Here is a 27,013-nt window from a genome sequence, read left to right as displayed (position 1 = left end):
AGGCTTAACCATTGATAGGACAGGCCTGGGTCTTCATAGCTTGTGCTGTTAACTATTCTCTAGTATTCACTTCTTTCTTCTTCTAGCCCTTCAAAACCAAAGGTGGTTGGCAGGGGAATACCAAGCTGCAGGCAATGAAAACGGGACACACTAGCACTGGCTTCAGTAGCCTGACAGGACCAGCAGCATGCTGCACACATTATCTTCCAATTAGGTTACTGAGCCATCACTTACTTACTTATTTTATTTTTAATTTTTAATTAAAGTATCACTGATACATAATCTTATGAAGGTTTCACATGAACAACCTTGTGGTTTCAACATGCACCCATATTATCAAGTCCTCACTACCTCCATTGCAGTCGCTGTCTATCAGCATAGTAAGATGCTATAGAGTCATTACTTATCTTCTCTGTGCTGTACTGCCTTCCCCGCGACCTACCTTTATTGTGATTGCTAATTACAGTACTCCTTAATCCCCTTCTCCCTCCCTTCACACCCGCTTCCGTATTAGTCCCTTCTTGGAGTCTGTGAGTTTGCTGCTGTTTTGTTCCTTCAGTTTTGCTTTGTCGTTATACTCCACAAATGAGTTAAATCATTTGGTACTTGTCTTTCTCCGCCTCACTTATTTCACTGAGCATAATACCCTCTAGCTCCATCCATGTTGCAAATGGTAGGACTTGTTTTATTTTTATGGCTGAATAATATTCCATTGTGTATATGTACCACCTCTTCTTTATCCATTCATCTACTGATGGACACTTAGGTCGTTTCCATATCTTGCTGAGCCATCACTTATTAATCAGTTTCAATTTCTGGTACTGGATCTAGAAGCCAAGGGGAGTGACCCAGGTGGCAGTAAGGAGACGTAGCAAGCAGAAAGCTATAACCTATCTGCTGTCAGAAGATCCTACTTATGATCTTTACCTCCTCAATACTGAGGAGACTGAAATTGCTCTATTTTTTTAAAAAAGGGGAATAATTTGATATTTTTCAACTGTTCTTTCCATTTCCACAAGTGTATTCAAATACTTTGTTGATATTACTTGGAAGAAGAAATCTTTACAACCAAACACACCCCTTGTATAATTTTTATGAATAGGCAAAGTATTAAGAGTAATAAGTATTATTTGCTACATTCTTTTTTCATCGTTCATATTTACCTATAGAAATTGTAAGTACATTTATTATAGTAGGAGAATACACTTCGTAATATTTCAAAGCATCCCAATGAAGCAAATAGTTCAATGTTTTTTAAATAGTATTTCTAAGAAACCAGGACTCAGGCTAAAAACATTTTCCGCTTTCAAAGCCTTAACCTTGAACACAACAGTAATGGATATCCTGCCTTCCTACCTCTTGATTAAATAGTGTTATCTTCCTGAAGATATAAGCTGTGTTTCCTTCTTCGGAGTGGCAGGTGACTTGGTAGCATCCATAGGATGAACTTCCTGTGGGTTCTGGCCAATACTGGTGACATTTAACCTGATATCAATAGATTTAAAATATATATATAATTCAGGTTCTCCAACTTATATAATATTTTAATTTTTTAACTATTTCAAACTTGTAAAAAACTTACAAGAGTAATTTAAGGGACTCTAATATATCCTTTACCTACATCTGCCAACTATTAACATTTCTTCTCTCATTTTTTTCTTTTTGTAATAGTCCATTTGGATATATATATTTAGAGTGCAAATACACTGTTTACAGCAAGCTTTCATCCAGTGTTTACCATTCTCAATCAATTCCTGCCTGAATCAATTACTATTATGAATGTGGCAAAATGATGTACTCATTTTGGTATTTTTTAGATTTAAATTAACAATGAGAAAGAAATCTTCAACTAAAACACAATTCATTTATTTTCAAAATTAAGCTTTTTAAAAAACAGCTTTACTGACATACAATTCACACACCATGCAATTATCCAGGATTTAAGGTATACAATTCAATTGTTTTTAGATATATTCAGAGCTCTGCAAGCATAGACACAATCACTTTTAGAACATTTTCATCACTCCCCAAAGAAACCCTGTATCCTTTAGTAATCACTATGCAGTACTCTCTATCGCACCCACCTTCCCCCACTCCAAACCTAGGCAAACACTAATCTACTTTTTGTCCTCTATGGATTTGCCTATTCTGGATATTTTATACAGTGGAATCATAATACGTGGCCTTGGGTGACTGGCTTTGTTGACTTAGTATAATGTTTTAGCATGTATCATTTCTTCCTTTTTATTGATAAATAATATTCAACTGTATGAATATCCTGCGTTTTATTTGGTATATAGTTTATTTCCACTTTTTGGCCATTATGAATGATGCCATTGTGAATATTTGTATGTAAGTTTTTGTGTGAACACATCTTTTCAATTCTCTTGGGTACTGAAATTCTCCAGGAGTGAAACTGCTGAGTTACAGTAACTCTAAAGCCCTTTGAGGAACTTACAGATTATTTTCCAACGGGGTGGCACCATTTTACAAATCCAACAGCAGTATAGGAGGGCCCCATTTTCTCCCATCATCACCAGCATTTCTTATTATCTTCATTTTTAATTTTAGCCATTCTACTGATGCAAGTGGTATCCCACTGTGGTTTTGATTTGCATTTCCCTGATAACTAATGAAGCCAAGCATCTTTTCATGACCTTATTTGCCATCTGGATATCTTCTTTGGAGAACCGTTGATTCACATCCTTTGGCCATTTTAAAACTGGGGATATGTCATTTTATTGCTGGGTTTTGTGAGTTCTTTATAGATTCTCAATACAAATCCCTTATCAAATATATATTAATCCACTTTAATAAAAACAAATAACAATGGCTAACACTTGTATCACATATATGATGCATCAGTCAGAGTTTTAAGGACTTAACCTGATTATTTTAATCATGTCACAAGAAAGGAAGTTTAAAGGTCACAAAAAAGACTAAATCAACATGAATATTTTGATTATATATGCATTGTAATTTGAGAAAAGCCCAAGCAATGTGTAAGATTCAAATATGACTTACTCTGCCACGTTCAACTTGTGTGGTCAACATTACAACCATGGAGGAGCCTTGTTCCCAGGTCATCTGCCAGAAATCTGTACAAGTGTGTGGTAATGGCCCTTGACAAGCAATGTACTGATTTATAATGCTAGAAGAAGGGATTTCCATCTAAAAAGAAGACAAAAGTAAAATCTTTTGCATTATTACTTTTTACTTTGATCAAGCATATGAAATCATCCACCAAATGAGAATTGAATACAACTAATCTCTCAATGAACTGCCTGCAAAGTCAGTAAAACAAATTTTTATCAACAATTTCTTACATATCTGTAGAAAAAATTTCTTGGCAACATCCAGTAGCTACCCATATTTATCCTTCAATTAGTGGAAACAGGAATTTAAGTATTTGCCAAAGCCCTCTTACACGTTTAAGAGCACCTTTACAGAGAACCTTATTTCAGAGGCAGAGACTGGTACAGGAAAAAAACAATTGTCTCTAAAAAGCTTATAGGTAAAATTTGTGAGGAGCAAAAATTCTGCCATTTGTTTTAAATTTTATATATAACATATATGTAACATAAAGGGATACTGGAAAAATATTTTAAATTCATTACTTTCAGAAAGATCATGAGTTTTGGGGGGAAGATCACTCATTATCCTAGTACACTTTGAGATTGAATTACAAAAAAAGGTGACATATACACACGGCAATTGGAAGATTATCAAAGGGTGAACAAGGAAAGAAGTCTTCCTCTCATCCCAGCCTACAGTTTACACCCAGGAGGGAAATCCTTTTTCCCTAGTTTCTGATATAGCCTTTCATAGATATTCTATAAATACACAAATGTAAATAAATACACAAATGTACTTGCAAAACTACCTTCCTTTTTTCTGTAAAACATAAATGGTAGCATATGTTATGCATCTTGGTTTTTTTCCCACTTTACCTTTGAGATCATGTTAGATTAGTACATAAAATTTTATTTTTAATAGCTTTACTATATAAATACACTGTAAATTATTTAACAATCATTTAAGTTGCTGCCAATCTATTTGCTAAACAAGGCTGCACTGAATACTTTCGTCAACCTAACATTTTTAGGCACAGAAGAAATGTATTTGTATGGCAAGAGGAAGAAATAAGAATGTTGGATCAAAATGTATATGCATTTAAAATTCTGACAGATAGTGACAACTTCTCCAAAGAGGTTGTGCCTATTTAAACTTCCACCAACGATGTATGAGGAATGCTTGTTCTGTGACATTCTCTTGAATATATCCATAATCCCTTACCCACAATTCTGAAACTCTCAAAGTTCTGATGTGCTGTTTGCCTTTTTTTAAATATCTGACCTGAACTGACTGAAGACTAGTCTTTATTAGTCCTACATAGTGGGAATATCCATTTTCCTATTGCAAATTAATATACTGATTATGGTATTTGTCCCATAGCATGCTGGGGACATTACTTATTATAGTATATTGTACATGTATTCAGTGTATATGGCATATTCACCAAATAACCCTTCAAAAATCCAAAAAAAAATCTGAATTGCAAAACATATTTGACCCCAAACTTACAGATAAAGAATATATATAGATATATATGGTAATTATCAAACTTTTTGATAGTTCAATCAATAGGTAAAAAATGGTAATTTCTTGCACTTTTGATCTGCACTTTTCTGTTTATGAATCAACTTGAAGTATTGTTAGCTGTTTGTTATTATTTCTTGAAATGTTATAATAGCATTGTGGCTTTGCTAAAAAAAGAGAGAAAGGAAAAGAAAGGTCCTTAGAGGTACACACTAAAAGTCAATCCTCATTACTCATGGATCTGTATGCAAATTTGCTAAAATCTATTTGTAACCTCAAAATACTTGCATGGCTTCCATCATTATTTAAAGATATGTCCAGAGAGGTGAAAAATTTTAGTCACTGATGTGTACATTTCTAGCAAATACTGAAGAGGACAGTCTGCCTTCTTGTTTTTGCACTCACACTGTAAACAAGTCCTTTTAGTGGAATAGTGCCATGATTTTTGAATTTTTGAGCCTGTTGGTGATTTCACTATTTAAAATATTCCCCAAGGGTTGTCTGTTGTTCCTAAGTACAAAAAGGCCATAATATGCCTTACTGAGAATACTGTGTTAGAGGAGCTTCCCTCAGGAATGACTTATATGCTGTTGGCCATGAGTTCAATGGTAATAAATCAACAATGTATATTAAATATGTATTTAAACAGAAACACATTGATTGATCAGCTGACAAAAATCTTGTAACTAGAGGCTCTAGGGAACCTAGCCCTGTATTTCCCCATTGGAACAATGATTCAGTATTTGTTAAAATTCAGTGTTTGTGAAGACTTTATAAAGTACTGCAAATAACAGGAGCTGACAGTATTTACAAAAAGGTGATGTATTTCGGCTTTCAGAAAAGTAATCTTAGAGGTAGTATTTAGATGAAACAAGATTGGACATTTGTTGATAGCTCCTGAAGCTGGGTAACAGGTTTCTGGGAGGGGGGCGCTCCTGATACTACCATACTTTGGTACAGATTTGAAAATGGCCATAAATTTTAAAAATTAGTATTTGTGGGGATTCTGAGAAGATGGTGGAGTGCAGAGAGCCTGAATCCATCTTCTCCCACCTACACACTGAATCTATACCTACACATAGATCACTTTACCCTTAAGATTGGAGACCAAAGGGAACACCTTTACAAACCAAGGGACAAAAAGATCACCAAAAAACCCCCGCAGAACGGCAGGAGAGACAGAGACACAGTAACCATGGTAATCCCACTCCCACCAGCAGATGAGAAGGAGATGTCACTGGGGGAGCCAGATGTGGACTTCCTGCACCTCAGCCTGGTGGTTTAAAGAGCAACTAGACCATAAGGCAAGTGAAAGAACCCAAGTTTCAGAACTAAACATCCACTGCTTGGCAAGCAATCTGCTGGAGGCAATCTGGGATCAGAAGAGGTGACAAGCACCCTGGGGTATCAATCTCAGACTTGGTCTAGGCAACCTCAAACTCTGTGCCTGTACCTAGACATGCCTGCAGGAGAGCCAGCAGTCCCACTGTGCTGCCCACTGCCATCTACTGTCCCAGCCCCCATCAGCAGGACAGGACAGTTCCCTGGCCCACAGGAAGGGTGCATTAATCTGCAGGCTAGTGCCACCAAGGCAACTCCCTGGAGCACTGTGGGAGAATACTCACACACAGCTGACCCCTGGCCCACCAGTGGGACCTCTGCTCGCCAATGTAGGAATTCTCCAGAGCAGCCCAGCGCATAGAGGGACCCTGCAGGCATGCATGTACACATTGCCTGATTCTGACCACCTGTCGACTGGCAGGTGGCGACATGGGAACATGTGCATGCACAGTCCCTGATCCTGGCTTCTGGCAGCATTGGTGGGCACCAACCTGGGGACTGCCTACAGCAGCCCAGAGCATGCAGGAGCTCTGGGAGAACATGCAGTGCACACAGTGCCAGATCCCAGCCCAAAGAACTGTGGGCACCAAAGTGGGAATTCTGAGGAGCAGTCCAGAGTGTGTGGGAGCTGAGGGAGAATGTGCACAGAACCTGACTCCATGCTACCAGTGGGACCAGCAGGCACCCAATGCAGGAATTCTCTAGAGGGATCCCAAGTGGCCCAGAGTGTGCATAGGCATACAAGTGAAGAAGCACAGGGAACTCAGCCTGTGCCAATCCAGGAGTTATTTGTAGTGTACCCCTGACCTGCCACTGACCCACCACCCTTCCCCAACCAATGCAGAAGCCACAGGTGTCCACCAGGATCCCCTCCAACAGGCCCCCAAGGCCACATCCTGGGGGCCCCAGCAACAGGAAAAGCCTATCTCCACTTACTTCGCCTCTAGCTTGCCAAAAGCATGAGGCACACACAGTCTATACAGATACAGGGGACTCTCCTACACAAACAAGGCCAATCCTTTGAGACTGGAAGAGCGAGACCTTTCAACTAGAACCAAGTTGAAAATTTCACAGAACCAGCCAACCATAAAAGAAGGAGACAGAGGAATATGCTCCAAATAACAGAACAAACAAACAAAAACCCCAGGAAAAAAACTAAATGAAACAGTCAATCAATCTACCTGATGAAGAGTTAAAAGCAATGGTTGTAAAGATACTCACTGTACTTGAGAAAACAATAGCAGAACTTAAGGCAGACCCAACACAGATAGAAAGTCTAAAAAGAACCAATCAGAGATGAAGAATCCAATAGGTGAAATAAAAAGTACACTGGAGTGAACGAACAGCAGACTAGAGGATATAGAAGAATGGATCAGAGACTTGGAACATAGAGTAATGGAAAGCACCAAGCTGAAGAGCTGAATGAAAAAGGAATTAAAAGAAATGAGAATAGGGTAAGAGAGCTCTGTGACAATATCAAATGCCCTAATATCTGCATCATAAGAGTCCCAGAAGGAGAAGAGAGAGAGAGAGAGGAGTGAAAAACTTATTTGAAGAAATAATAGCTGAAAACTTACCTAGGGAAGGAGAACAGTCTACAGGTCCAGGGAACACAGACAATGTCAAGTAAGACAACCCCAAGGAGGTCAACACCAAGACACATCATAATTAAAACATCAAATTACAAAGACAAAAAATCTTAAAAGTAGCAAAAGAAAAGTTATGAATTACATATAAGGGAAACCCCAAAAGGTTATCAGCTGATTTATCTGCAGAAACTCCACAGGTCAGAAAGGAATGGCATCATATATTCAAAGTGCTGAATGGAAAAAACTGCAAAACAAGAATGCTCCACCCAGCAAGGTTATCATTCGGAATTGAAGGAGACATAAAGAGCTTCACAGATAAACATAAGTCCCCCACTACTAAACCAGCCTTACAAGAAACATTAAAGGTGCTTCTTTAAGAGGAAAAGAATAGCCCATAAACAGAATCAAGAAATTTGAGAAATGGAAAAATGTCCACTGGTAAAGCAAACATGTGGCAGAGGTAGTAGATCAGTTACTTAAAAGCTAGTATAAAGGTAAAAAAGACTAAAGTAGCAAAAGCAATTACATCTAAAAATTGGTTAAGGAATCACTTAATAAGAAGGTACAAAAGGAGATATTATAAACATAAAACACAGAGGAGAGGGAGTAAGAAATGTAGTGCTATTAGAATGTGTTTGAACTTAAGAGACCATCAGCTTATTACAGATTTTTATATTCATAGGATGTCATGTAAGAACCCCATGGTAATCACAAACCAAAAGCTTACAATAGATACACAAAAAAGAGAAGGGAACCCAACCATAACACAAAAGAAAATCATAAAACAAGAGAAGAGAGCAAGAGAGGAAGAAAGGATTAGAGAACAAAAAGAATCAGGAAACACTCAAAATGGCAATAAGTACATATATAGCAACAATTGCTTTAAATGTAAATGGCCTAAATGAGGCAATCAAAAGACACAGGGTGAATGAATGGATAAAATAAAACAAAACCCATCTATATGCTGCCTACAAGAGACTCACTTCAGACCTAAGGACACACACAGACAGACACTGAAGGAATGGAAAAGATACACCATACAAACAGGGATGAAAAAAAAAGCTAGAGTTGCAATACTTAGATAAAACAGACTTTAAAACAAAGAAAATAATGAGACAAAGAAAAACATTACTTAATGATAAAGGGTCAGTCCAACAAGGGTATGTAACAATCGTAAACACCTATATACCCAACATAGGAGCACTTATATACACCAAATATAACAGACCTAAAGGGAGAAATTGACAACAATACAAAAATAGTAGGGGACTTTAACACCCTACTTACATCAATGGATAGATCATCCAGACAGAAAATAAAAAAATAGAGACACTGAATGACACATTAGACCAGATAGATTTAACAGATATATACAGAACATTCTACCCAAAAGCAACAGAATACACAGTTTTCTCAAGTGCACATGGAATGTTCTCCAAAACAGATCACATATTAGAACACAAAAGAAGTCTCAATTACAAGAAAAAAACTGGAAACAACACAAACATGTGGTGGCTAAACAGCATAACCAATGGATCTAGGAACAGATCACAGTGGAAATCAACACATAGAGAAAAATGAAACATAAACACAGTGGTTCAAAATATGTGGGATGCAGCAAAGTGGTTCTAAGAGGGAAGTTTGAAACAATACAGGTCTACCTCAAGAAATAAGAACAATCTCAAATAATCTAACCCTAAAACTAAAAGAAGCAGAAAAAGAACAAAGCCAAAAATTAGTAGGAGGGACATAATAAAGATCAGAACAGAAACAGAGACTAAGAAAACAACAGAAAAAAAATCAATAATACCAAGAGCTGGTTTGTTGGGAAGATAGCCAAAAGAGACAATCCTTAGCCAGACTTATCAAGGAAAAAGAATACATAAGTAAACAAAATCAGAAAAGAAAAGAGAGTTATAACTGACACCACAGAAATCCAAAGAAATATAAGAAAATTCTATAAAAATTAAATGGCAATAAATTGGACAACCTAGAAGAAATGGATAAATTTCTAGGGATATAGAACCTTCAAAGACAGAACCAGGAAGAAACTGAACACCTTAATGACCAACTGCTAGTAACAAATTGAATTTGTAATTTAAAAAACTCCCAACAAATAAAAGGCCAGAACCAGATGGCTTCATGGGTGAATTCTACCAAATATTTAAAGATGAGTTAATAACTGTCCTTCTTAAAGTATGCCAAAATTTAGAAGACAGGGAATACTTCCAAATTCAGTCTGTGAGGCCACTATTACTCTAATACCAAAACCAAAGACAGTACAAAAAAGAAACATTACAGATGAATAACTCTGATGAACATAGATGCAAAAATCCTCAACAAAATATTAGCAAACCAAGTAAAAAAAAAATACATCAAAAGGATCATTCATCACGACCAAGTGGGATTTATTCCAGGGATTCAAGGATGCTGCAGTATCTGCAAATCAAAGATTAGGATATACCACATTAACAAAAGAAAGGATAAAAACCATATGGTCATGACTCAATAGATGCTCAAAAGCATCTGGCAAAATCTAACATCCATTCATGATAAAAACTCTCAACAAAGTGGGTACAGAGAGAATATACCTCAGTATAAAATAAAAGTTATATACTATAAACCCACAGCTAATATACTCAACAGTGAAAAGCTGAAAGTTTTTCTTCTAAGATCAGGAACAAGACAAGGATGCCCATTCTCACCACTTTATTCAACATAGTACTGGAGGTCCTAGCCACAGCAATCAGATAACACAAAGAGATAAAAAACATCCAAACTGGTACGGAAGAAGTAAAACGAACACTATTTGCAGATGACATGACAGTATGTACAGAAAGCCCTAAAGACACCACCAAAGAACAATTAGAACTAAAGAATGGATTCAGGAAAGGGACAGGATATAAAATCAACATAAAGAAATTGGCTGCATTTCTATATGCTAATAATGAACTAGTAGAAAAAGAAATCAAGAAAACAATCCCAATTACAATTGCATAAAAAAAAAGAATAAAATACCTAGGAATAAACCTAATCAAGGAGGTGAAAGACCTCTTCTCTGAAAACTACAAGACACTCATGAGAGAAACTGAAGACACAAACAGATGGAAATCTACCCCATGCTCATGGGTAGGAAGAATTAATATTGTCAAGATGGCCATCCTGCACAAAGCAACTTACAGATTCAAGGCAATCCCTATCAAAATATGAATGGCATTTTTCAATGAACTACAGCAAATAACCTTAAAATTTATATGAAACCACAAACATTGCTTTCTCACAAAGCAATGTGAGACAGAACAAAGTTGGGGATATCATGCTCCCTGAATTCAAGCTATACTACAAAGCTACACTGATGACAACACTATGATACTGGCATAAGAACAGACCAATGGAACAGAATAGAGCCCAGAAATAAACCCAAGCATACATGATCAATTAACATATGACAAAAGAGCCATGAATATACATACATACAAGAACAGTCTCAACAAATTGGACAGCTATAAGCAAGAGAATCAAACTAGATCACTCTCTTACACCATACACAGGGGTAAACTCTAAATGGATTGAAGACCTAAATGTGAGACAAGAAACCATGAAACTCTTAGAAGAAAACATAGGTAAGAATCTCATGAACATCAACATGAGAAATTTCTTTATGCATATGTCTCCATGGGCAAGGGAAACAAAATAAAAAATGAAAAACTGGGACATACCAAACAAAAGACTTCTGCACAACATAGGAAATCCTCAACAAAACAAAAGGGCAACCTACCATATGGGAGAATGTATTTGCAAATGATGTCAGATAAGGGGCTATTATCCAACATATATAAAGAACACATCTCAATGCTAAAAAACCAAATAATCTGATTAAAAAATAGGTAGAGGACCCAAATAGACATTTTTCCAAAGAAGACATACAGATGGCCAACAGACATGAAAAGATGCTCCACATCACTAATCACCAGGGAAATGCAAATTTTTAAAACTACAGTGAGGTATCACCTCAGACCAATCAGAACACTACTATCCAAAAGACAAGAAATAACAAGTGTTGGCAAGGAAGTGGAGAAAAGGGAATCCCACCTAAACTGTTGGTGGGAATGTAAATTGGTCCAACCACTTTGGAATACAATATGGGGGTGCCTCAAAAAACCCCAAAATAGAAATACTGTAAAACCCAGCAATTCTACCTCTGGAAAGTTACCCGAAGAAAACAAAATCACTAATTCAAGAAGATATATGCACACTTATATTCATTAGAGCACTATTTATAATAGCAAAAATATGGAAGCAACCCAAATAGCCATCAACAGAAGACTGGATAAAAAAGATGTGATACATACACACAATGGAATATTACTCAGTCACAAAAAGGAAATCTTGCCATTTGCAATAACATGGGTGGACTTAGAGGTTATCATGTGAAAAGAAATGTCAGGCAGAAAAAGACAAATAACATATGATTTCACTTACATGTGGAATCTAAAAAACAAAACAAATAAACACACCCATAAATATGGACAACAGATTGTTGATTAGAGGACTGGGGGGATAGGGGAAAAGGTGAAGGAGACAAAGAGGCACAAACTGCAAATTGTAAGATAAGTTAGTTGTAGGAATGAATGGAAGTATGACGTGGAGAATTTAATATTGTACTATCTTGATATGGTAACAGGGAGAACTACATTTACCGTGACAAGCATCTAGTAATGTATATAATTATTGAGTCACTATGTTGTACATCTGAAAGCTATATAATTTTGCGTATCAACTACATTCCAATTAAACAAAAAAGAATTGTCATTTGCTTTTATTTTTTCTGCGAACTGTCTTTCTATATACTTATTTTCATTGCACTGAATTTTTTAATTCATTTATAGAGCTCTCAATTTGAGCAAGTCCTTTGAAATCTTTTCTAAATTCCTATTTTCTCATTTTAGTGTTTTAAGCATACCCCAAATTAAAATTTTTACATTGTGAAATTCATCAATCTTATCTTTTTACCATAGACATGTACCTAAGTTAGAAATATTTTCCCCTTTCTGAGATTTTACACAATTTTCATGTATTTCCCTCCAAGCACTTCCATGATTCAATTTTTCACATTTGTTATTTTAATGTATCTATTAAAGTTGGCATTAAGAGTAAGTATAGAGAAACAATATGATGTATGGATCTATTTCAAAATAATATGGATGTGTGGGGCACAGGTAGGGGTATAAATAAAAAAAGTTGGCCATGAGTTGAAACTGTTGAAGCTGAGTTATGTGTATGAATCTAAAAAATTCCTCTTATTTTTTCCTCTACTTCTGTATGTTCAAAATTCTCTATATTACAAAGTTAAGAAAAATAAGTAATGATCCTCTTTTCACCTAATTTCCCTCACACTGGGATGGGAGAAATTTATTAGATAATCTGCTTTTTCTTCAATGACTTAAAAGCCTATCTTACCATAAACAAATTCTAGTACTTACTGCAGTCTATTTCTGGGCCAGAGTACTCTATTTCATTGTTATATGTATGTATTGAAATACTAGTACCAAATTATTATTTTTATTAATAAATTTTTTATTTACTGTTCATTGATATACAATCTTATGAAGATTTCACATAAGCAACATTGTAGTCACTACATTCACCAATATTATCAAGTCCCTCCCACATCCACCAGTCACTGTCCATCAGTGAAGCAAGATTCCACAGAGTCACTAGTCTTCTATGTGTTACATTATCTTACCCGTGACCCCCCAACACCATATGTGCCAAACATGACGTGCTCAGTCCCCTTCTCCTTCCCTCTCTATCCACCCTCACCAACTCCTCCCCATTGATAACCGCTAGTCCATTCTTGGAGTCTGAGAGTCTGCTGCTGTTTGGTTCCTTCAGTTTTGCTTTGTCGTTATACTCCACAAATGAGTGAAATCATTTGGTACTTGTCTTTCTCTGCCTGGCTTATGTCACTGAGCATAATACCCTCTAGCTCCATCCATGTTGTTGCAAATGGTAGGATTTGTTTTCTTCTTATAGCTGAATAATATTCTATTGCGTGTATGTACCACCTCTTCTTTATCCATTAATATACTGATAGACACTTAGGTTGCTTCCATATCTTGGCTATTGTAAATAGTGCTGTGATAAACATAAGGGTGCATATGTCTTTTTGAGTCTGGGATCTTATTTTCTTTGGGTAAATTCCTAGTTAGTGGAATTTCTCGGTGAAATGGTATTTCTATTTTTAGTTTTTTGAGGAACCTCCATATTGCTTTCCACAATGGTTGAACTAATTTATATTACCAACATCCTCACTGGGATGAGGTGATATCTCATTGTGGTATTAATTTGCATTTCCCTGATAATTAGCAATGTGGAGCATCTTTTCATGTGATTGTTGGCCATATGAATTTCTTCTCTGGAGAAAGAATCTGTTCAGATCCTCTGCCCATTTTTTGATTGGGTTGTTTGCTTTTTGGGTATTGAGGTATATGAGTTCTTTACATATTTTGGATGTTAACCCCTTGCCAGATACGTTGTTCATGAATGTATTCTCCCATATTACAGGATGCCTTTTTGTTCTGCTGATGGTGTCCTTTGCTGTACAGAAGCTTTTTAGCTTGATGTAGTCCCATTTGTTCATTTTTTATTTTGTTTCCCTTACCCGAGATGTGTTCAGGAAAAAATTGCTCATGTTTATATTCAAGAGATTTTTGCCTACATTTTCTTCTAAGAGTTCTATAGTTTCATGACTTACATTCAGGGCTTTGATCCATTTCAAGTTTACTTTTGTGTGTGGAGTTAGACAATAATCCAGTTTCATTCTCTTACATGTAGCTGTCTAGTTTTGCCAACACCAGTTGTTACAGAGGCTTTCATTTCTCCACTGTATATACATGGCTCCTTGATTGTATCTTAATTGACCATATATGCTTGGGTTTATATTTGGGCTCTCTATTCTGTTCTATTCAAGTATGGCTTTGTTGTGGGTGCCAGTACCAAATTGTCTTGATTACTGTAAATTTGTAGTAGAGCTTGAATTCGTCTGGATGCTTTTTATTTCTTTGTGTTGTCTGATTGCCATGGCTAGTACCTCCAGTACTATGTGGAATAAAATTGGAAGAGTGGGCATCCTTGCCTTGTTCTCAGTCTTAAAGGAAGAACTTTCAGCTTTTCGCTGTTAAGTATGACATTGTCTGTGGGTTTGTCATATATGGCCTTTATTATGTTGAGGTACTTGCCCTTTATACCCATTTTGTTCAGAGTTTTTAACACGAATGGATGTTGAATGTTGTCAAATGCTTTTTCACCATCTATGGAGATGATCATGTGATTTTTGTCTTCTTTTTGTTGATTGGGTGTATGACGTTGATGGGACTTTTAAAAATACTGTACCATCCTTGCATCCCCAGAATAAATCCTACTTGATCATCACGGATGATCTTTTTGATGTATTTTTGAATTTGGTTTGCTAAAATTTTGTTGAGTATTTTTGCATCTATGTTCATTGGGGATATTGGTCTGTAATATTCTTTTTTTGTGATGTTTTTGTCTATTAGAGTGATGCGGCTTCATAGAATGAGTTTGAAAGTATTCCCTCCTCTTCTACTTTTTGGTTAACTTCAAGGAGGATGGGTGTTAGGTCTTCTCTAGATGTTTGATAAAATTCAGCAGTGAAGCCATCTGGGCCAGGCATTTTGTTCCTGGTAGTTTTTTGATTACCAGTTCAATTTCATTACTGGTAATTGGTCTGTTCAGATTTTCTGTTTCTTTCTGGGTCAGTTTTAGAAGGTTGTACTTTTCTAGAAAGTTGTCCATTTCTTCTAGGTTATCCAGTGTGTTAGCATATAGTTTTTCATAGTACTCTCTAATAATTCTTTTTATTTCTATGGTGATTTTTCCTTTCTAATTTCTGATTCTGTTTGTGTAGATTCTCTTTTTTTCTTAGTAAGTCTGGCTAAGGGTATATCTATTGTATTTTCTCGAAGAACAAGCTCCTGATTTCATTGATTCTTTCTATTGTATTATTATCAATATTATTTATATTTGCTCTGATCTTTATTATGTCCCTCCTTCTACTGACTTTGGGCCTCATATGTTCTTCTTTTTCTAGTTTCATTAATTGTGAGTTTAGACTGTTCATTTGGGAATGTTCTTCTCTCTCGAGATAAGCCTGTATTGCAATATATTTCCCTCTTAGCACGGCCTTTGCTGCATCTCACAGATTTTGCGGTGCTGAGTTAATGTTTTGATTTGTCTCTACATATTGATTGATCTGTTTTTATTTTTTTTGATCACTGATCCATTGATTATTTAGGAGTATGTTGTTAAGCACCCATGTGTTTATGAGCTCTTTTGTTTTCTTTGCACAATTTATTTCTAGTTTCATACCTTTGTGGTTTGAGAAGCTGGTTGGTACAATTTCAATCCTTCTGAATTTACTGAGGCTCTTTTTGTGGCCTAGTATATGACCTATTCTTGATAATATTCCCTGTGCACTTGAGAAGTGCTGCTTTTGGGTGGAGTGTTCTGTAGATGTCTGTTAGGTCTTTCCGTTCTAATGTGCTACTCAGCCTCTCTGTCTCCTAACTTACTTATTTTCTGTCTGGTTGATCTGTCCTTTGGAGTGAGTGGTGTGCTGGTGTCTCCTAAAATAAATGCATTGCATTCTGTTTTCCCCTTTAATTCTGTTAGTACCTGTTTCACATAGGTAGGTGCTCCAATGTTGGGTGCATAGATATTTATAATGGTTTTCTTGTTGGATTGCCCCTTTATCATTATTTAAAGTCTTTCTTTGTTTCTTGTTACTTTCTTTGTTTTGAAGGCTATTTTTTTCTGATACAAATACTGCAACTCCTGCTCTTTTCTCCCTATTATTTGCATAAAATATCATTCTTTCCATTCTTTCACTTTTTGTGTGTGTTTTTGGGTTTGAAGTGAGTCTCTTGTAGGCAGCATATAGAAGGGTCTTGCTTTTTTATCCATTCTGTAACTCTATATGTCTTTTGATTGGTGCATTCAGTCCAGTTACCTTTAAGGTGATTATCAATAGATACATACTTATTGCCACTGCAGACTTTAGATTCATGGTTTCCAAAGGTTCAAGGGTAGCTTCTTTACTAACAATCCAATTTAACTTACTTAGTACACTATTACAACACAATCTAAAGGATTTTTCTTCCCTTCTTTTTCTTCCTCTTCCACTCTTCATATATTAGGAGTCATAATATGTACTCTCTGTGTATCCCTTGACTTTGTGGTTATTTGATTTAATTTTGCATTTGCTTAGTAATTAATTGGTCTACTTCCTTTACTGTGGCTTTATTTTCTCTGATGACAGCTATTTAGCCTTAGGAGAACTTTCATCTATAGTAGTCTCTCCAAAATATGCTGTAGAAATGATTTGTGGGAGATAAATTCCCCCAACTTTTGGTTATCTGGCAATTGTTTAATCCCTTCTTCAAATTTATATGATAATCTTGCCTGGTAGAGTACTCTTGGTTCAAAGACCTTCTGTTTCATTGCCTTAAATATATCATTCCACTCCCTTCTGGCCTGTAAGATTTCTGTTGAGAAGTCTGATGATAACCTGATGGGTTTTCCTTTGTATGTGATCTTTTTTCTCTCTCTAGCTGCTTTTAATACTCTGTCCTTATCCTTGAACTTTGCCATTTTAATTATTATATTTCTTGGTGTTGTCTTCTTTGGGTCCCTTGAGTTGGGATATTTGTGCACTTCCGTGGCCTGTGAGATTATTTCCTTCCCTAGATTGGGAAAGTTTTCAGCAATTATTACCTCAAAGGCACTTCTATCCCTTTTTCTCTCTCTTCTTCTGATACCCATATAATGCGAATATTGTTCCATTTGTATTGGTTGCACAGTTCTCTTAATATTCTTTCATTCCTAGAGACCTTTTTTTCTCTGTGTGCTTCAGCCTCTCTCTCTTCCTGTTCTCTAATTTCTACTTCACTTACCATCTCCTCTACCTTATCTAATCTGCTTTTAAATCCCTCCATTGTATGTTTCTTTTTGGATACTGTATTTTTTCAATGTTTTTATCTCATTCTTGAATTCCTCCCTGAGGTCTTCAATATTTTTCTGTAGCTCCGTGAGTATGTTTGTGATTTTTATTTTGAAATCTTTATCAGGTGTACTGGTGATTTCAGTTTTACTTAGCCCTCTTTCTGGTGTTTGTGGGATTTTGGTTTGTACCAGCTTACTTTGACATTTCATGTTTGTATTGATTGCTCTTAAATAATAACTTTGTGTAGGCAGTGCCCTCTATTGCCCAGAAACTCTACTCTTTGGAGCTGCCCAGAACCTGAAGCAATGGTGGGGTCGTAGTGAGCAGCGCCCATGTCTGTCAGGAGGAAAGAGCTTTTTCCTGCTTCCTAGCTGCAGTGCCTGCCTCCACCGCCAGGGCCAGTGGGCTGAGCACGCAAGGAGGAGCCTGTGCGTTTCGCCATAGGTGGAGGCACCCTCTGGCTGGCCTAGTGCAATGGTGGAGTAGCATACTTGTGAAACCATGCCGGCTGGAAGGAGCATCAAGCTGCATATCGTATTGAGTGGCCTTAGTGCATGTCACTAGCCAGGGGAATGGAGCACCTGAAGTTCCTGAGAGTTCCCAACCTGCTGGGCTAAGTGTGCTGGGACGACTTTGTCTACCTGTCCTTCTCCTGAGCAAGCTCTACGTCATCCTTGACCCTTTCACAGCCCTCTCATTCTTGGAAAGTCTTTCAGACAAAAGCCTTTCTTTTGTCCTGGGGTGGCTGGTTGTGTGTACCTCTTCTCCATAAGTGGCTGGAATCTCAATCTCTCCTACTATTCTGCCCGTCTTTGCTTTCCAACCCCACTAATCTCCACAGCAATGTGTAATGTAGGTTTGTGCTCCCCAAGCTGATCTTGAGGCCTGGGTGTTCAGTAGTCCTAGGCTTCCACCCCTCCCCACTCCGTTTCTCTTTCTCCCACTGATGAGCTGGAGTGAGGGGAGGGGGCTTGGGTCCTGCTGGATCACAGCTTTGCTACTTTACCTCTTTCTGTGAAATCTTCTCTTTACCCCAGATGTAGGCGGTCTGTCACAGTCTTCTTTCTGGTCGTTCTTCCAGGATTCGTTGTATTTGCTGTATTTTCATATTATATGTAGTTTTGGGAGGAGGTTTCTATCTCACTTCTCAGGCTGCCATTTTTAAGCCAATACCACCAAACTATTTTTTAAATGTGAGTTTTAAAACATTTTTCATTATCTGAAAATTTTAACATTCTCTCAGGCTTTTATCAAGAGTATGAATCTCAAAGTTACACTGACCCTTATTCTAAAGGACTTACATTTATATAATTTGCATTGATATAGTCTTCATTACCCTTTAAAATGACCCGTGTAGCATCATCTGAAAAAAATTTAAAAGAAAGAATGTTTTATTAATGGTATGTTAAAAAGATTGAACTTAACATACAGAGATAGCAGATACTTACAAGGCGAAATATCTCTGTATCTATTTTTGGAAATGTTCTGAGGTAATTTGGCACAAGACATTGTCATTCCAGGTTTTTTCCGATATAATTGCTAAAAAAGAAAAAGAAAAAAAAATTTCAAATGAGTCCAGCTGGCCATCAAGTTTCTGTTTTGTTTTTCAAACTTGTTTCTACAGTAACAAGAAACAGGTTTGCTCCTTAGAATACCTTATCTATACCATAATGTACTTAGGATAGTCAGGTATTGAACCAGATTTGTGATGTTGAATTCTGTATAATTTCTGAAATGAATTATCTCTCATATTTTGAAAAATTGTAAAATAAGTGAAAACAATTTTGCTTAGGGCAAAAGCACCTGAAGTCCTGAATAGTAAAAATGCAGAAAGCATTTAGCTTTCATTTACTTTGAAGATGTTAACAGTATACAAACCGAGAGCTTAAAAAAAAATTGACACAGCTTCAATATTTTATAGTTACTGATCTTTAACATAATTTCAGAGCAACATGTATTCATGATGGCCAACTACACCAACAAAAATTAGAGAGAGATTAAATGTGACAAGGTACAAAAGTTATTTTCCTTTAACTCACAATTTTTAAGTCTGTAATAGCCTATTTTCATCTGCCACCTTTCATAAAAACAGCTATTACAGAAAAAATTTAGCTTGCTGATTATTTATAAAATCTCCTTATTCTTCTCTTTTACATAAACATGTAACTTTGAACCATAGCTAGTATTTTCGGGGCAATTAAAAAACTGCATTTTAGAACTTTTTTTATGTCAAATAGTTCTCATAATACCATTTTAGCTTATAAGCTATAACTGATAGATTAGACAGTTAAGAAAACCATGAAATTAATTTAAAAATATGGACAAACATCATTCCATAAAATACTACTTACATCAAATTGTGTCAGGACTGTTCCAGTGATAAGCCCCTCAGCTAGCTGGATCATTGACTCCCGAAGAGAATGGTCATCCTGATGGATGTTATCTAGTGGGGCTTTCTCAGGAATGTACTGGAAGTCTGGCTCATTTTCTAGCTTTTCTTCCACTACATCGTATACAGCTATAAAAAAAAACAAAAACAAAAACAAAAACACCACATGGAAATCTTAATGAACTGGCAAAAGGTATTTATCAGTATGTTCTTTAATTTTGTGCTTGGAAAAATAATTCACTTATTCATAATTCTTCAGATCTGAGTCTGTGGCCACTGTGTAAGGATGGAGAGGCTGTGAGTTGAACTTTGCTGTACCTTTAGGTAAAAGAAGAGTTCTTGCCCATATTGCTGAAAATGTTCACAGTTTGAGGAGACATTAAAGGAAAGAAGAGTTGCCAAGAAGCAGCTCTCATCAGAGCTACCCTCAATTTGTGTGACCTACGGCAAGAGTACAATAGAGGCCTATACACTATGTGTACAGATACGAAAACTTACAAATAAACTGAACAGAGTGCTAAACAAAATATGTTCTACCCTCTTTCCTTGACTTGTCTACAAAATAACCTGGGAGGCCAAGATTTCAAAAGGGAAATCTAGGCCAGAATTCATGTCATGGTAATGTGAGAAGGTCCAGACCCTAAACTCTAGCCTGTAGCCCCTATTACCTTCTATCCCCAGCCTCAGCTCCATTCTTTAACATGCAGGCCTATGACATATATGTGAACATCCCAACCCATATGTTAACTTTTCCTACAATTTCCCCACTATAAATTGGTGGCCTATGGGCACATATACCATGTGATCCACCCTTGGAAGAATGCACCTGGAAAAAATGGTCACACAAGCCTGGGAAGCAGGCTAACAGCTATTTGGACAGAGAACTGAGGATTTAAAAAGTGGTCTAGAAAGGGAGGAGCGGTCACAGGTGATAGTTTGATATGCCCCCTTGATCCTGTAAAATCCTGACCCCAGCGGGGAAGGGCACAGCTAAAGGAGAAGCAGAGTAGAACCCTCCAAAGGATGGGGCCAAGATAGGGGTCTCTTGTGCCCTTGTCTAAAAGGTTTGGTTCTTGCTCAGGTATTAATGCACTTTTGAGAATAAATTTCTGAAATGAAGACAAAGGTATGAATGCATTCTGTCTTAGACATAAGATTTAAAGGGGAAAACACGAGAAAAAACAACCTTTTGGTTTTTCTAATTTTTTTGGCAAACGTAATTTAAAAATTTGATTATGTTATTTTAAGTAAAAATACACATGCCTGACCCACACCAAAAATATAGGTCCTGGTACTGATTCTGACAATAAAACAATATGAGAAAGACATCTGGCCAAGAAGTTGAGTCCTAGGTGGATTCCTCTCCTAATTTAAAGCATAAATAAGGTGATTTAGAATGCTAAAAGGCCATGACTTTTCCATTATGTGGACTTTTGTTCATATTCTGGCTATATAGTAGTCATAAATTTATTAGCTGATAACCAAATGTCTTAGTACCTAAAGGTATTTAACTACAAAATAGGGAAAATTTTTTCATCTATTATTGTATAGCTGTAAAGATTAAATAAGAATATACAAAAGAGCCCAGGTACATAGAAAGCATTTATTAACTATTAGCTATTATTATAGGATCTTTAGGATCTTTTATCAAGAGAAAACAGAGCAAACAAAATTGGGAGAATTATTATTCTTGGTATAAAACTTAAGTTTGATTTATGTGACAGAAAATGCCCAACATTCCATCACTTTAATATCAGGTCTAAATGAATGAATTCCTGAAAAAGCCAAAATAGAATGTTCTGTTAAGTCCTTTGAATTTTTCTAGAAAACCATTCTGGACCATGAATCCAGAAAAGCAGAGAATAGAGAAGATAAAATGAAAATGCCTTTCTGTACCAGAGACAAAGTAGTAAGTGTGTTTTTTTTTTTAAAGGAACTCTTTGCAAATTCTGCAGGGTTAGGTGTGGTAGGGGAATAAGCAGAGTTCTAAATACATTTTACTTCTCTAGGATATATATTCAACAACTGATAATAGGTTATTAACCAATTATTACACTGGTGGATAACATGATTAATATGAATCTGTTCAGAACAAAACTAGAAAAATATGTCTAATGCTCGGGTACAGACACATAAGAATTTTTTCTTAGAGATTTATAAAGTGTTGGGCAAACTTGAAATAATGCTGTATAAACACTGGCTGAGGATCTGGATTGTTAAACTGGAGAAAGAGGTGTGGAGGTTATGGTAAAATAAGCTATTGTCAAATAAATGGAGAAAGAAGACTGAACTTACTACTCTGCATCAAATTTATTCTATATAGTACAAAGTGATAGAATTAGGAACAAGGGGACTGAAAAAAGATGGATTTTTAGTTCAGTGAAAGGGAGTATCAACTGCTTCAAAAGCTACTGAGTGCTTCCCATTGGCAGGATAACCTTGAGTTTGTTAGAAGAAAACTCAATCAGCAAAGGAGCCAGAGCTTATGGTATTAAGGTTTCTCCAAACCTGGGATTCTATGAATTGACAAATGAGCTGTCCAGATCAGGAGATGACATGGTCAGGCTATTAGGCATTATTTACTGAAAACATGGACAGGATTTTTAAAAAATGCTTTAACTATAGCTTGTTACAGAATTTTCTGAAAGTGGAACTGAGTTTAAAATTCATTCAACAAGTATCTACTACCACTAGATCAATGGTGAAGGAGGGAGGCCATTTTAGCTATGGTATCAGGAAAGAAGAATCATCTGAGGGTGACTGAGCAGAGACCTGAATGAAGTAACGGAGAAACCATAAAAATAATCAACAAGAGTATTTTAGGCAGAAAGTATTCCTGGCAAGAAAGCAGCATAGAAGAGAGAAGAGTGAGCAAGGCAAGGGCACAAGAATGTGGATTTTACTCTGAATGTGAATGGAGGCCACTGTGCTTTGAGCAGGAAACCGACATGACAAGACTTATGTTTTAACAAGCCTACTCTGGCTGCTGTGTCTAGTAATAAATACTAACTAATTATGAAAAATATCTATTGCTACAACTTACCATTAGGTCGAACTAGAAGTACGAGTTCCCCAGAATGTCTCTCACAGCTAGCTTTAATAAACAACACAACCTGATCATGGGTATGTTCTGCAATGTCCCGACCATTGATCAGTACAACTTGGTCCCCTTCATTCAATCGAGGGACACAAAGGTCAGCCTGTAATGTAATGCAAATAAGGTGTCAGATTTGTACAAAGCTTTCTGAAAGTAAAGAACAGGAACGTATTCTAATAGACTCTATAATAGGAGAACTAAAACTACACATAGAAAAGCATCTATCCACGAATTCATCTATTTAAAAAAAAGTAGATATCTAGCTTTCCTATGAAGATACCTCAACGACTTTTTCCCTGAGGCCCTATTGTATGCCTAGACATACTGATAAGACCAATGACCTCAAGGTATATAGATACACTATCCAGATATGTACAAATTTCAGTTACACAGTTTAGTTAAATAACATGGCTCAAATTTCAGTTACCATGATATATTAATAGTTAATAAGTGCATAAAAGTACAAACTTTGCTACTAGCTTGTCAGTCCAAAAGTTACACACAGCATGACCACTTCTTTCACAGTCTGGTGATCTGTCGCTGTATGTCTGTTGCCGACTTGTCTCCCAGTGAAATAGATAATCTCTAAGGAGGTGATTGGCCAAAAAGTTAAAAGTGCAGCAAAGAAACAAAAAAAGGTACTACTGTAAGTGAAATACAAATTGAATATAAGTGGAGTTGCAGAAGAAATGGCTGAAGATGAAAATAGTGACACTACTACTGTCTGGGAGACAAGATATGCAGTGAAAGGAGTTTAGTGAAGGTGAACTTATCAATAGGGACGATGAAAGTGGCTGTGATGATAAGGATGAAGATGTCCTAGAGCAAGGGATGCTGGAAAAACTGTTCATTAAAGGAACTGTTAGTGATATTTCACAATATTGGAAATACAAAGGATAAAATGCTAGAAGCGGATTCAAACTTAGAAAGGATTATGACAACTTGTCAAGACAAGAAAAATGTTCACTCTATATTTTAAGTTATGTGACGAGGAGACAAGCAATGTTCAAATTACGTGTGACAAGTTTTCACAAAAAAATACTTTAATTCTCAGTGTTTCCAATGTTTTGAACTGCAGGATGCTAAACCAGTATTACTTTCACTATTTTTTTCATTTCCCTATGCATTTATAGGGGAAAGTAAGAGATATTTTAATGTTTTGATAAAAAATGTAAAGATCATGAAAACAATGGTAATTTTCTCCATTATCAAGATCATTTTGCATGGTCTCAGACTGCATGGACATTTTTATGGTCCTGCACTACTGTGCTAAGTGAGGACTGCCTGTATTTTATTGAAAAAACAAAGAAGAGAAGTAACTAAGATAAAACAGACAAACAGAAATATAGACAGCTTGTTGCAGGAACACTGCAGTGAGAATATTTGGGGGTCAAGTTTGCAGGATGACACATCAAATAAGAGAAGGAAATGATGGGACTGGACCTTACAAAAAGGAGAATTTCTGGTGAAAAAGGCTTGAAGAAATGAAAGCACAACTACTCAAATTCATTATTAGCACAAAGTCAATAAAATCCAGCATGGTACTGTCATTAGTGGAAAAGGCACTGGCTCTTCCTCTAGGGCTTTGAAATGTGTGACCTTAGACATCTTGAAACTCTGAAAATAGAGCATATCTGCTGTAATTATTTCACAGAGTTGTGAAGACAAAAATGAGGTAATTCAATGCAAAGTGTCAAAATCTGGAAAATTCAAGTTTAAGGTTATGACCACTCTCTTTAGTTGCTTCTGTCTCTACTTCTTGTAGTGGAGCAGATGACATTCACATACTCCCTGTGCACTTGTGGTCTGATGCTTTTGTAGACTAATATGTTCTCAAGTTTTTATAAATGTCTTTGAGGTACCCTGGAGTGGAGAACTGGGAACTCTTAATGTTAATGGGAGAGATGTAATGGGCTCATGCAAGGAGTGATCCTCTCACCTTACTTTGTGGATAGTGTTGGCAGAAAAGAGGAGATAATCTGTGTTAGTGGGAGGATAGCTATGAATCATTCTTACTGTACCTTGCATGTCTATTAATATTTTCAATTCTGATACCGGGACTAACAAGGAAGTATGTGCCATAAAATGAAGGGATTTTTAAAAAATTCATTACCACTAAAGGGAACTCTCATATTTAATCTGCCTTTACCAGGTATGCTTATAATTTTTTATTTGCATTTCATTCTGATCTGAAAGTCTAGATAAACTTTACATTAAAATCAATTTTACTGGAGCAACAGCTATTGGCTCAAAGACAGTCAGAGGAAGAAAAACATAACTTTAACTGGGAATAATTTTATCAATTTTAGAAGGCATCCAATATAAAAATTGACATTAAGGTATTTGAAACCCTGTCCTTTTCTTCAGCTCACCTAAAATGAGGTTTCCAAGTGGAAGACTGTGATGCTCTCTAAATTAATAAAATAATATAAAAGTGATGTTTATTATTTTAATTTATTCTAAATTCAGCCAGTATTTATGGAACATAATTCTATGTGGCACAAAGGAAAAATTACCAATAATTTGTACAGCCTAAAAAGAAAATTTAGAGCAACAGGATTCTGTTTGGAAATGAACTTGTCTATAGAATGTTCCCGGAGCATCCCTAACTATGCACATTTGCTGCTCAGAAAAATCAATATTTGTGTCATTCACTGACACCTGGCATACAAATTTTAAAAAAGGTGTATTATCTTTTCTAATCGTAAGATTAGATGTATGCTCAATACATGCTCATTGTCATGATTCAGACAATTAAAACATGAAAACAGAAAAAATTAATAAACACCAGTAATTCCATTACCTAGGTGAAACACTGTTAACATTTTTAGCATGTTTCCAGACTCATTTATGCATATAATTCACATTTAAAAAAACTGGATCAAGCATGTGGAAGTTAAAATGCATTTTCCATAATGCCACCTTATGAACACATTTCCGTACTAGTATAGAGCTACATCATCCATTATGTCAATGGCTGTAAAGCAGCACACAATCTATTTCACCAATTCTGATACACATTTTGGTTTTCCCCAATTTTTAACTGTTATAAACAATACTACAATGAACATCTTTGTGTATCCTTTGTTCCCTAGTCCAAATGTTTCATTGGATGAAATTCCTAAAGGAATATTGTCAGGTAAAAGATAGAAATATTTAATTTAAAAAAAGCTTATAAAAAAGAAGTCAAAACTTCCTGCTTTTAGCAAAGCTATACATCAGTTTAAAGTCTTGACTAGATCATAAGATTACTAAGATAAGAAACTGTTTCTTTACTCCTCTCTACCATCTCCCCTTCTCCTGAGGCAACTTCTTTCAACATGGTAGCTACATCCTTTGTATTTACCTCAGTATCTCTAAAACACCACATTTTGTTTTTCTTTAGTTTTCTAGTTTAGACATTATCTATAGGTGAGAATTTAGCTATCTTTCATCTCATCTGCAGTCCCAGAACATATATATTTCCCACTAAATATATACTAAATAAATAATTCTGGGCTATTTCCCCTAATTTTTCCCTATCCTTCACATGCATGGTAGGCTCAAGACTAATTTTATACATCATATCTCTGTCCCATCCCCTTGGACCACAAGAGATTTGTTTAAAAGAGACATCTGTTCCAAACTGGATCTATGAAGGGTTTACTTCCCATAAGTCTGTAACTTCGATTGAGGGTTCACTCTGGCTTGCTGAGCTGCTAATATATAAATCTGGAAGTTACTAGTAGTCATGCCCTACCACAGGGACTGAGGAGCAGAAGAGTGGTGGCTATGTAATTTCTGTTTAGTAGAGACTGTGGATTCACAATCATATTTGAAGGTAGTCTGTGTGTGGTGGTGATGTTACAGGACTTGGCTTAAGGCTGCTGGTAAGTACACTGTTTTTATTTAGACTATTTTATTTGGAGTGGCTTGAGATGAAGCTGATTCAGTGTGCAAACTGGCTTGCACTGAGGGAGAAGAATATAACATTC

At 36.2% G+C, this 27,013-nt stretch overlaps 1 protein-coding gene across 15 annotated transcripts in view; it reads right to left on the bottom strand.

Annotated features, from left to right (window-relative positions):
• Window positions 1-27,013, bottom strand: part of PTPN4 (protein tyrosine phosphatase non-receptor type 4) — a 258,996-nt gene that overhangs the window by 17,329 nt on the left and 214,654 nt on the right. For all 15 annotated transcript variants that reach the window (XR_008998840.1, XR_008998839.1, XR_008998841.1 and 12 more), the window contains 6 exons: window positions 22,986-23,142; window positions 19,905-20,071; window positions 19,002-19,092; window positions 18,855-18,916; window positions 3,025-3,171; window positions 1,357-1,485 (listed from right to left, as the gene is read on the bottom strand). Coding sequence is in view for 12 of the 15 variants with exons in the window: in XM_057505706.1 (XP_057361689.1) it covers window positions 1,357-1,485; window positions 3,025-3,171; window positions 18,855-18,916; window positions 19,002-19,092; window positions 19,905-20,071; window positions 22,986-23,142 (753 nt within the window). In the remaining 3 variants the exon portion in view is untranslated. The remainder of the gene's footprint in view (window positions 1-1,356; window positions 1,486-3,024; window positions 3,172-18,854; window positions 18,917-19,001; window positions 19,093-19,904; window positions 20,072-22,985; window positions 23,143-27,013) is intronic.

This window comes from Manis pentadactyla, chromosome 8 (genome assembly GCF_030020395.1).
Source record: "Manis pentadactyla isolate mManPen7 chromosome 8, mManPen7.hap1, whole genome shotgun sequence".
NCBI lineage: Eukaryota > Metazoa > Chordata > Mammalia > Pholidota > Manidae > Manis > Manis pentadactyla.
Note: the sequence above shows the minus strand (reverse complement) of the source record. Positions and strands in the feature narration are given on the sequence as shown.